Source organism: Ascaphus truei, unplaced genomic scaffold (assembly GCF_040206685.1).
Source record: "Ascaphus truei isolate aAscTru1 unplaced genomic scaffold, aAscTru1.hap1 HAP1_SCAFFOLD_257, whole genome shotgun sequence".
In the NCBI taxonomy this organism is placed as follows: domain Eukaryota; kingdom Metazoa; phylum Chordata; class Amphibia; order Anura; family Ascaphidae; genus Ascaphus; species Ascaphus truei.
Genome location: NW_027455503.1, coordinates 136,431 through 148,789, shown reverse-complemented (window position 1 = coordinate 148,789; position 12,359 = coordinate 136,431). Strand labels below are relative to the sequence as shown.

The following is a 12,359-nucleotide window of genomic DNA, read 5'->3' as shown; positions in this document are numbered from 1 at the left end:
GGGCGGGCAGGACGGGAAGCACAGGGCGGGCAGGATGGGAAGCACAGGGCGGGCAGGATGGGAAGCACAGGGCGGGCAGGATGGGAAGCACAGGGCGGGCAGGATGGGAAGCACAGGGCGGGCAGGATAGGAAGCACAGGGCGGGCAGGATGGGAAGCACAGCGTGGGCAGGATGGGAAGCACAGCGTGGGCAGGATGGGAAGCACAGGGCGGGCAGGATGGGAAGCACAGGGCGGGCAGGATGGGAAGCACAGGGCGGGCAGGATGGGAAGCACAGGGCGGGCAGGATAGGAAGCACAGGGCGGGCAGGATGGGAAGCACAGCGTGGGCAGGATGGGAAGCACAGGGCGGGCAGGATGGGAAGCACAGGGCGGGCAGGATGGGAAGCACAGGGCGGGCGGGATGGGAAGCACAGGGCGGGCAGGATGGGAAGCACAGGGCGGGCAGGATGGGAAGCACAGGGCGGGCAGGATGGGAAGCACAGGGCGGGCAGGATAGGAAGCACAGGGCGGGCAGGATGGGAAGCACAGCGTGGGCGGGATGGGAAGCACAGGGCGGGCGGGATGGGAAGCACAGGGCAGGCAGGACGGGAAGCACAGCGCGGGCAGGACGGGAAGCACAGGGCGGGCAGGATGGGAAGCACAGGGCGGGCAGGATAGGAAGCACAGGGCGGGCAGGATAGGAAGACAGAAACACAAGGAAAACAAATATGCCACAAGTAAATATAAAAAGAAAAAACAAAGTATAGATAAAACGCTGGAGAGTCCGCGCAGATTCCAGAGGAACAACCACCGTCCGCCAAAATCTCTCAAACAAAAGAGGAAAGAGCAGGCAGCGTGTTTGGGCTACTGGGTGAATGATCGTAGTTCCAACAGTAATGTGGAAGGAGGTAGTAGGGCCAGGTTTGGGAGGAAGTATGAGGAGCTCTGTTTTTGCCATGTTGAGTTTTAGGCGGGGGAGGGCCAGCCAGGATGATATAGCAGAGACACATCCAGAAACTTTAGTCTGTACAGCAGGTGTAAGGTCAGGGGTAGAAAAGTAAATGTGTGTGTCACACAATATATATCCGATATACAGTATATGTAGCATTGCAGGCCCCGTTTAGCAGTGAAAGGGTTAAAGCACCTTTTCAGCTGGGGTGTGGACAGTTAAATGTCACTGAAATGTTTCCTGTTCCACACACCCTTTATTGGTGCAAGGTCCTGCCAAACACGTATATTATATACACGCATGGGCCTTGTGTTTGTAACATGTTTATTAAATATAAAACAAGGAACAGGTCCTGTCACACGCACACAAGTCTTCCAGCTGAGGCCAGGCTACCTGGGGGCTTCTCCTGTGTGAGGCTCAGCAGGGCCAGCTCATTGGAAGGAGAAGCTGGTGCTTGGGAGGCCACCACACCACTGACTGATGAACTTCAGGACATCTTGGCATTCCGGGCTGTGACTGGTCTGAGGACGGGACAAGACAAAGAGAAATCTAGTATGTAACAAGCTCATTACAGAGCCCCACATAACACCCAGAGCCCAAAGCCTGCAATGGACTGCTGACCTCTTACCCCCCCCCCCCCACCTCCACCTCAATGTCTCCCTCACCACCCCCCACCTCAACCTCTCCCCCTCCCCCCACCTCAACCTCTCCCTCACCCCCTCCTCCCCCCCACCTCAACCTCTCCCTCACCCCACACACACACTATCCAGCCCTGGTCACAATTACTTTTTTTTATCCCTAAGAAAATGGCTGGAGCTCATTTTGCCCACAAATAGCCCTGCCCTCTCCACTCCTGCTAGAGGTGGGGTAACTCTGGGAACCGGATGATGTGAAGATGTCTGACCTGGGCAAACAAAAAACCCCAGAGTCATATCATCCAATGATATCTCACAAGGGGGAAAATAAATTCATTCCTGACTCCAAGAATTGGCAATCGGATGAATCCCTGGATCAACATCCTTCCCATGTATACTTATTTGGTATATCCCTGTATACCTTTTCTTTCTAAAAAGATGTCCAGCCTTTTTTTGAACAAATCTATTGTATCTGCCATCACAGTCTCCATGGGTAATGAATCCCACATTGTAACTGCCCTTACTGTAAAGAACCCTTTCCTTTGTTGCTGGTGAAATCTCCTTTCCTCCAACCTTAAGGGATGGCCCGAGTCCTTTGTACTGCCCGTGGGATGAATAGTTCTTTTGAAAGCTCCTTTTATTGTCCCCGAATATATTTGTATATAGTTATCATATCCCCTCTTAGACGCCTCTTTTCTAATGTAAATAAATCTAATTTAGCTAGCCTCTCCTCATAACTTAGATTGCCCACCCCCTTTATTAATTTGGTGGCTCTTCTCTGCACTCTCTCTAGTTCCATAATGTCTTTTCTTAGGATTGGTGCCCAAAATTGCACTCCGTATTCAAGGTGTGGTCTTACTAATGCTTTGTAAAGGGGCATAATTATGTTTACTTCCCTTCCATCCATTGCCCGTTTGATGCAAGATAAGATCTTATTTGCCTTTGCAGCTACTGCCTGACATTGGGCACTATTGCTAAGCCTGCTGTTTACAAGCACTCCTAAATCCTGCTGATAGTGAGAAGTGCAGTGTAAGCTCTTGGGGTTGGAGACTCATTCTGTGCACGTTGGTAGTCCCTGGGGGGCAGAGTAGGGTAACAGAAGGATTATAACAGGCGGAGGGTAAGAGGATGATGAAGATAATAACACGATGAGTCTCTCACCTTGATTGCCATGAGGAACTTGTTCCAATCCTCCTTGTTGGCAGCTTTCCCTGGCTGTTTGAATTCAATCTGGTTTCTCAGCACTGGGTATCCTACAAGGTACAGCCCGGAGAGAGGGCACATCGTCAGACTACCACGTACATGCTGTAGCGGTGCTGTCCCTGCACACGTTCCCGGGGGAAATAGCGGTACTGTCCCAGCACACGTTCCCGGGGGAAATAGCGGTACTGTCCCTGCACACGTTCCCGGGGGAAATAGCGGTACTGTCCCTGCACACGTTCCCGGGGGAAATAGCGGTACTGCCCCAGCACACGTTCCCGGGGGAAATAGCGGTACTGTCCCTGCACACGTTCCCGGGGGAAATAGCGGTACTGTCCCTGCACACGTTCCCGGGGGAAATAGCGGTACTGTCCCAGCACACGTTCCCGGGGGAAATAGCGGTACTGCCCCTGCACACGTTCCCGGGGGAAATAGCGGTACTGTCCCTGCACACGTTCCCGGGGGAAATAGCGGTACTGTCCCTGCACACGTTCCCGGGGGAAATAGCGGTACTGCCCCTGCACACGTTCCCAGGGGAAATAGCGGTACTGTCCCAGCACACGTTCCCGGGGGAAATAGCGGTACTGTCCCAGCACACGTTCCCGGGGGAAATAGCGGTACTGTCCCAGCACACGTTCCCGGGGGAAATAGCGGTACTGCCCCTGCACACGTTCCCGGGGGAAATAGCGGTACTGTCCCTGCACACGTTCCCGGGGGAAATAGCGGTACTGTCCCAGCACACGTTCCCGGGGGAAATAGCGGTACTGCCCCAGCACACGTTCCCGGGGGAAATAGCGGTACTGTCCCAGCACACGTTCCCGGGGGAAATAGCGGTACTGCCCCAGCACACGTTCCCAGGGGAAATAGCGGTACTGTCCCAGCACACGTTCCCGGGGGAAATAGCGGTACTGCCCCAGCACACGTTCCCGGGGGAAATAGCGGTACTGCCCCTGCACACGTTCCCGGGGGAAATAGCGGTACTGTCCCAGCACACGTTCCCGGGGGAAATAGCGGTACTGTCCCTGCACACGTTCCCAGGGGAAATAGCGGTACTGCCCCTGCACACGTTCCCGGGGGAAATAGCGGTACTGCCCCTGCACACGTTCCCAGGGGAAATAGCGGTACTGTCCCTGCACACGTTCCCGGGGGAAATAGCGGTACTATCCCTGCACACGTTCCCGGGGGAAATAGCGGTACTGCCCCAGCACACGTTCCCGGGGGAAATAGCGGTACTGTCCCTGCACACGTTCCCAGGGGAAATAGCGGTACTGTCCCTGCACACGTTCCCGGGGGAAATAGCGGTACTGTCCCTGCACACGTTCCCGGGGGAAATAGCGGTACTGCCCCAGCACACGTTCCCAGGGGAAATAGCGGTACTGTCCCTGCACACGTTCCCGGGGGAAATAGCGGTACTGTCCCAGCACACGTTCCCGGGGGAAATAGCGGTACTGTCCCAGCACACGTTCCCGGGGGAAATAGCGGTACTGCCCCAGCACACGTTCCCGGGGGAAATAGCGGTACTGTCCCTGCACACGTTCCCAGGGGAAATAGCGGTACTGTCCCTGCACACGTTCCCGGGGGAAATAGCGGTACTGCCCCTGCACACGTTCCCGGGGGAAATAGCGGTACTGTCCCAGCACACGTTCCCGGGGGAAATAGCGGTACTGTCCCTGCACACGTTCCCAGGGGAAATAGCGGTACTGTCCCAGCACACGTTCCCAGGGGAAATAGCGGTACTGTCCCTGCACACGTTCCCAGGGGAAATAGCGGTACTGTCCCTGCACACGTTCCCGGGGGAAATAGCGGTACTGCCCCTGCACACGTTCCCGGGGGAAATAGCGGTACTGTCCCTGCACACGTTCCCAGGGGAAATAGCGGTACTGTCCCTGCACACGTTCCCGGGGGAAATAGCGGTACTGTCCCTGCACACGTTCCCGGGGGAAATAGCGGTACTGCCCCAGCACACGTTCCCAGGGGAAATAGCGGTACTGTCCCTGCACACGTTCCCGGGGGAAATAGCGGTACTGTCCCAGCACACGTTCCCGGGGGAAATAGCGGTACTGTCCCAGCACACGTTCCCGGGGGAAATAGCGGTACTGCCCCAGCACACGTTCCCGGGGGAAATAGCGGTACTGTCCCTGCACACGTTCCCAGGGGAAATAGCGGTACTGTCCCTGCACACGTTCCCGGGGGAAATAGCGGTACTGCCCCTGCACACGTTCCCGGGGGAAATAGCGGTACTGTCCCAGCACACGTTCCCAGGGGAAATAGCGGTACTGTCCCAGCACACGTTCCCAGGGGAAATAGCGGTACTGTCCCTGCACACGTTCCCAGGGGAAATAGCGGTACTGTCCCTGCACACGTTCCCGGGGGAAATAGCGGTACTGCCCCTGCACACGTTCCCGGGGGAAATAGCGGTACTGTCCCTGCACACGTTCCCGGGGGAAATAGCGGTACTGTCCCAGCACACGTTCCCGGGGGAAATAGCGGTACTGCCCCAGCACACGTTCCCAGGGGAAATAGCGGTACTGTCCCAGCACACGTTCCCAGGGGAAATAGCGGTACTGTCCCAGCTCACGTTCCCAGGGGAAATAGCGGTACTGCCCCTGCACACGTTCCCGGGGGAAATAGCGGTACTGTCCCAGCACACGTTCCCAGGGGAAATAGCGGTACTGCCCCAGCACACGTTCCCAGGGGAAATAGCGGTACTGTCCCAGCACACGTTCCCGGGGGAAATAGCGGTACTGCCCCAGCACACGTTCCCGGGGGAAATAGCGGTACTGCCCCTGCACACGTTCCCGGGGGAAATAGCGGTACTGTCCCTGCACACGTTCCCGGGGGAAATAGCGGTACTGCCCCTGCACACGTTCCCGGGGGAAATAGCGGTACTGTCCCAGCACACGTTCCCGGGGGAAATAGCGGTACTGTCCCAGCACACGTTCCCGGGGGAAATAGCGGTACTGCCCCAGCACACGTTCCCGGGGGAAATAGCGGTACTGTCCCTGCACACGTTCCCAGGGGAAATAGCGGTACTGTCCCTGCACACGTTCCCGGGGGAAATAGCGGTACTGTCCCTGCACACGTTCCCGGGGGAAATAGCGGTACTGCCCCTGCACACGTTCCCGGGGGAAATAGCGGTACTGTCCCTGCACACGTTCCCGGGGGAAATAGCGGTACTGTCCCAGCACACGTTCCCGGGGGAAATAGCGGTACTGCCCCAGCACACGTTCCCAGGGGAAATAGCGGTACTGTCCCAGCACACGTTCCCGGGGGAAATAGCGGTGCTGTCCCAGCACACGTTCCCGGGGGAAATAGCGGTACTGTCCCAGCACACGTTCCCGGGGGAAATAGCGGTACTGCCCCAGCACACGTTCCCAGGGGAAATAGCGGTACTGTCCCAGCTCACGTTCCCAGGGGAAATAGCGGTACTGCCCCTGCACACGTTCCCGGGGGAAATAGCGGTACTGTCCCAGCACACGTTCCCAGGGGAAATAGCGGTACTGTCCCAGCTCACGTTCCCAGGGGAAATAGCGGTACTGCCCCTGCACACGTTCCCGGGGGAAATAGCGGTACAGTCCCAGCACACGTTCCCAGGGGAAATAGCGGTACTGTCCCAGCACACGTTCCCGGGGGAAATAGCGGTACTGCCCCTGCACACGTTCCCGGGGGAAATAGCGGTACTGCCCCAGCACACGTTCCCGGGGGAAATAGCGGTACTGCCCCTGCACACGTTCCCGGGGGAAATAGCGGTACTGTCCCTGCACACGTTCCCGGGGGAAACAGCGGTACTGTCCCTGCACACGTTCCCGGGGGAAATAGCGGTGCTGTCCCAGCACACGTTCCCGGGGGAAATAGCGGTACTGTCCCTGCACACGTTCCCGGGGGAAATAGCGGTACTGTCCCAGCACACGTTCCCGGGGGAAATAGCGGTACTGCCCCAGCACACGTTCCCGGGGGAAATAGCGGTACTGTCCCTGCACACGTTCCCGGGGGAAATAGCGGTACTGTCCCTGCACACGTTCCCGGGGGAAATAGCGGTACTGCCCCAGCACACGTTCCCGGGGGAAATAGCGGTACTGCCCCTGCACACGTTCCCGGGGGAAATAGCGGTACTGTCCCAGCACACGTTCCCGGGGGAAATAGCGGTACTGCCCCAGCACACGTTCCCGGGGGAAATAGCGGTACTGTCCCTGCACACGTTCCCAGGGGAAATAGCGGTACTGCCCCTGCACACGTTCCCGGGGGAAATAGCGGTACTGTCCCAGCACACGTTCCCGGGGGAAATAGCGGTACTGTCCCTGCACACGTTCCCGGGGGAAATAGCGGTACTGCCCCTGCACACGTTCCCGGGGGAAATAGCGGTACTGCCCCAGCACACGTTCCCGGGGGAAATAGCGGTACTGCCCCTGCACACGTTCCCGGGGGAAATAGCGGTACTGCCCCTGCACACGTTCCCGGGGGAAATAGCGATACTGCCCCAGCACACGTTCCCGGGGGAAATAGCGGTACTGTCCCTGCACACGTTCCCGGGGGAAATAGCGGTACTGTCCCTGCACACGTTCCCGGGGGAAATAGCGGTACTGCCCCAGCACACGTTCCCGGGGGAAATAGCGGTACTGTCCCTGCACACGTTCCCAGGGGAAATAGCGGTACTGTCCCTGCACACGTTCCCGGGGGAAATAGCGGTACTGCCCCAGCACACGTTCCCGGGGGAAATAGCGGTACTGTCCCTGCACACGTTCCCGGGGGAAATAGCGGTACTGCCCCTGCACACGTTCCCAGGGGAAATAGCGGTACTGTCCCAGCACACGTTCCCGGGGGAAATAGCGGTACTGTCCCTGCACACGTTCCCAGGGGAAATAGCGGTACTGTCCCAGCACACGTTCCCGGGGGAAATAGCGGTACTGCCCCTGCACACGTTCCCGGGGGAAATAGCGGTACTGTCCCAGCACACGTTCCCGGGGGAAATAGCGGTACTGCCCCTGCACACGTTCCCGGGGGAAATAGCGGTACTGTCCCTGCACACGTTCCCGGGGGAAATAGCGGTACTGCCCCAGCACACGTTCCCAGGGGAAATAGCGGTGCTGCCCCTGCACACGTTCCCGGGGGAAATAGCGGTGCTGCCCCAGCACACGTTCCCGGGGGAAATAGCGGTACTGTCCCTGCACACGTTCCCGGGGGAAATAGCGGTACTGCCCCTGCACACGTTCCCGGGGGAAATAGCGGTGCTGCCCCAGCACACGTTCCCGGGGGAAATAGCGGTACTGCCCCAGCACACGTTCCCGGGGGAAATAGCGGTACTGTCCCTGCACACGTTCCCGGGGGAAATAGCGGTGCTGTCCCAGCACACGTTCCCGTGGGAAATAGCGGTACTGCCCCAGCACACGTTCCCGGGGGAAATAGCGGTACTGTCCCAGCACACGTTCCCGGGGGAAATAGCGCTACTGTCCCTGCACACGTTCCCGGGGGAAATAGCGGTACTGTCCCAGCACACGTTCCCGGGGGAAATAGCGGTACTGCCCCAGCACACGTTCCCGGGGGAAATAGCGGTACTGTCCCTGCACACGTTCCCGGGGGAAATAGCGGTACTGCCCCAGCACACGTTCCCGGGGGAAATAGCGGTACTGTCCCTGCACACGTTCCCAGGGGAAATAGCGGTACTGTCCCTGCACACGTTCCCGGGGGAAATAGCGGTACTGCCCCAGCACACGTTCCCGGGGGAAATAGCGGTACTGTCCCAGCACACGTTCCCGGGGGAAATAGCGGTACTGCCCCTGCACACGTTCCCGGGGGAAATAGCGGTACTGTCCCTGCACACGTTCCCGGGGGAAATAGCGGTACTGCCCCAGCACACGTTCCCAGGGGAAATAGCGGTACTGCCCCAGCACACGTTCCCGGGGGAAATAGCGGTACTGTCCCAGCACACGTTCCCGGGGGAAATAGCGGTACTGTCCCTGCACACGTTCCCGGGGGAAATAGCGGTACTGTCCCTGCACACGTTCCCGGGGGAAATAGCGGTACTGTCCCAGCACACGTTCCCGGGGGAAATAGCGGTACTGCCCCTGCACACGTTCCCGGGGGAAATAGCGGTACTGTCCCTGCACACGTTCCCGGGGGAAATAGCGGTACTGCCCCAGCACACGTTCCCGGGGGAAATAGCGGTGCTGCCCCAGCACACGTTCCCGGGGGAAATAGCGGTACTGCCCCAGCACACGTTCCCGGGGGAAATAGCGGTACTGTCCCTGCACACGTTCCCGGGGGAAATAGCGGTGCTGTCCCAGCACACGTTCCCGGGGGAAATAGCGGTACTGTCCCAGCACACGTTCCCGGGGGAAATAGCGGTACTGTCCCAGCACACGTTCCCGGGGGAAATAGCGGTACTGCCCCAGCACACGTTCCCGGGGGAAATAGCGGTACTGTCCCTGCACACGTTCCCAGGGGAAATAGCGGTACTGTCCCTGCACACGTTCCCGGGGGAAATAGCGGTACTGTCCCAGCACACGTTCCCGGGGGAAATAGCGGTACTGCCCCAGCACACGTTCCCGGGGGAAATAGCGGTACTGTCCCTGCACACGTTCCCAGGGGAAATAGCGGTACTGTCCCTGCACACGTTCCCGGGGGAAATAGCGGTACTGCCCCAGCACACGTTCCCGGGGGAAATAGCGGTACTGTCCCAGCACACGTTCCCGGGGGAAATAGCGGTACTGCCCCTGCACACGTTCCCGGGGGAAATAGCGGTACTGTCCCTGCACACGTTCCCGGGGGAAATAGCGGTACTGCCCCAGCACACGTTCCCGGGGGAAATAGCGGTGCTGTCCCAGCACACGTTCCCAGGGGAAATAGCGGTACTGTCCCAGCACACGTTCCCAGGGGAAATAGCGGTACTGTCCCAGCACACGTTCCCGGGGGAAATAGCGGTACTGCCCCAGCACACGTTCCCGGGGGAAATAGCGGTACTGCCCCTGCACACGTTCCCGGAGGAAATAGCGGTACTGTCCCTGCACACGTTCCCGGGGGAAATAGCGGTACTGCCCCAGCACACGTTCCCGGGGGAAATAGCGGTGCTGCCCCAGCACACGTTCCCGGGGGAAATAGCGGTACTGCCCCAGCACACGTTCCCGGGGGAAATAGCGGTACTGTCCCTGCACACGTTCCCGGGGGAAATAGCGGTGCTGTCCCAGCACACGTTCCCGGGGGAAATAGCGGTACTGTCCCTGCACACGTTCCCGGGGGAAATAGCGGTACTGTCCCAGCACACGTTCCCGGGGGAAATAGCGGTACTGCCCCAGCACACGTTCCCGGGGGAAATAGCGGTACTGTCCCTGCACACGTTCCCGGGGGAAATAGCGGTACTGCCCCTGCACACGTTCCCGGGGGAAATAGCGGTACTGTCCCTGCACACGTTCCCGGGGGAAATAGCGGTACTGTCCCAGCACACGTTCCCGGGGGAAATAGCGGTACTGTCCCAGCACACGTTCCCGGGGGAAATAGCGGTACTGCCCCAGCACACGTTCCCGGGGGAAATAGCGGTACTGTCCCTGCACACGTTCCCGGGGGAAATAGCGGTACTGCCCCAGCACACGTTCCCGGGGGAAATAGCGGTACTGTCCCTGCACACGTTCCCAGGGGAAATAGCGGTACTGTCCCTGCACACGTTCCCGGGGGAAATAGCGGTACTGTCCCTGCACACGTTCCCGGGGGAAATAGCGGTACTGCCCCAGCACACGTTCCCGGGGGAAATAGCGGTACTGTCCCTGCACACGTTCCCGGGGGAAATAGCGGTACTGTCCCTGCACACGTTCCCGGGGGAAATAGCGGTACTGCCCCTGCACACGTTCCCGGGGGAAATAGCGGTACTGTCCCTGCACACGTTCCCGGGGGAAATAGCGGTACTGTCCCTGCACACGTTCCCGGGGGAAATAGCGGTACTGCCCCTGCACACGTTCCCGGGGGAAATAGCGGTACTGTCCCAGCACACGTTCCCGGGGGAAATAGCGGTACTGCCCCAGCACACGTTCCCGGGGGAAATAGCGGTACTGTCCCAGCACACGTTCCCGGGGGAAATAGCGGTACTGCCCCAGCACACGTTCCCGGGGGAAATAGCGGTACTGTCCCTGCACACGTTCCCAGGGGAAATAGCGGTACTGTCCCTGCACACGTTCCCAGGGGAAATAGCGGTACTGTCCCTGCACACGTTCCCAGGGGAAATAGCGGTACTGTCCCTGCACACGTTCCCGGGGGAAATAGCGGTACTGTCCCAGCACACGTTCCCAGGGGAAATAGCGGTACTGTCCCTGCACACGTTCCCGGGGGAAATAGCGGTACTGTCCCTGCACACGTTCCCGGGGGAAATAGCGGTACTGTCCAAGCACACGTTCCCGGGGGAAATAGCGGTACTGCCCCAGCACACGTTCCCGGGGGAAATAGCGGTACTGTCCCAGCACACGTTCCCAGGGGAAATAGCGGTACTGCCCCAGCACACGTTCCCGGGGGAAATAGCGGTACTGTCCCCGCACACGTTCCCAGGGGAAATAGCGGTACTGCCCCAGCACACGTTCCCGGGGGAAATAGCGGTACTGTCCAAGCACACGTTCCCGGGGGAAATAGCGGTACTGCCCCTGCACACGTTCCCGGGGGAAATAGCGGTACTGTCCAAGCACACGTTCCCGGGGGAAATAGCGGTACTGTCCCAGCACACGTTCCCGGGGGAAATAGCGGTACTGTCCCAGCACACGTTCCCGGGGGAAATAGCGGTACTGCCCCTGCACACGTTCCCAGGGGAAATAGCGGTACTGTCCCAGCACACGTTCCCGGGGGAAATAGCGGTACTGTCCCAGCACACGTTCCCGGGGGAAATAGCGGTACTGTCCCTGCACACGTTCCCGGGGGAAATAGCGGTACTGTCCTAGCACACGTTCCCGGGGGAAATAGCGGTACTGTCCCAGCACACGTTCCCGGGGGAAATAGCGGTACTGTCCCTGCACACGTTCCCAGGGGAAATAGCGGTACTGTCCCTGCACACGTTCCCAGGGGAAATAGCGGTACTGTCCCAGCACACGTTCCCGGGGGAAATAGCGGTACTGTCCCAGCACACGTTCCCGGGGGAAATAGCGGTACTGTCCCTGCACACGTTCCCGGGGGAAATAGCGGTACTGTCCCAGCACACGTTCCCGGGGGAAATAGCGGTACTGTCCCAGCACACGTTCCCGGGGGAAATAGCGGTACTGTCCCTGCACACGTTCCCGGGGGAAATAGCGGTACTGTCCCAGCACACGTTCCCGGGGGAAATAGCGGTACTGTCCCAGCACACGTTCCCGGGGGAAATAGCGGTACTGTCCCTGCACACGTTCCCGGGGGAAATAGCGGTACTGTCCCAGCACACGTTCCCGGGGGAAATAGCGGTACTGTCCCAGCACACGTTCCCGGGGGAAATAGCGGTACTGCCCCTGCACACGTTCCCGGGGGAAATAGCGGTACTGTCCCAGCACACGTTCCCGGGGGAAATAGCGGTACTGCCCCAGCACACGTTCCCAGGGGAAATAGCGGTACTGTCCCTGCACACGTTCCCGGGGGAAATAGCGGTACTGTCCCTGC

At 59.4% G+C, this 12,359-nt stretch overlaps 1 protein-coding gene across 1 annotated transcript in view; it reads right to left on the bottom strand.

The window, feature by feature from the left end:
• Nucleotides 1-1,237: 1,237 nt before the first annotated feature.
• Nucleotides 1,238-12,359, bottom strand: part of LOC142481358 (intraflagellar transport protein 172 homolog) — a 146,799-nt gene continuing 135,677 nt past the window's right edge. The window contains exons 11-12 of the mRNA XM_075582826.1: nucleotides 2,727-2,818; nucleotides 1,238-1,451 (exon numbers count right to left, since the gene is read on the bottom strand). Coding sequence (XP_075438941.1) covers nucleotides 1,362-1,451; nucleotides 2,727-2,818 — 182 coding nt within the window. The 3' untranslated portion in view covers nucleotides 1,238-1,361. The remainder of the gene's footprint in view (nucleotides 1,452-2,726; nucleotides 2,819-12,359) is intronic.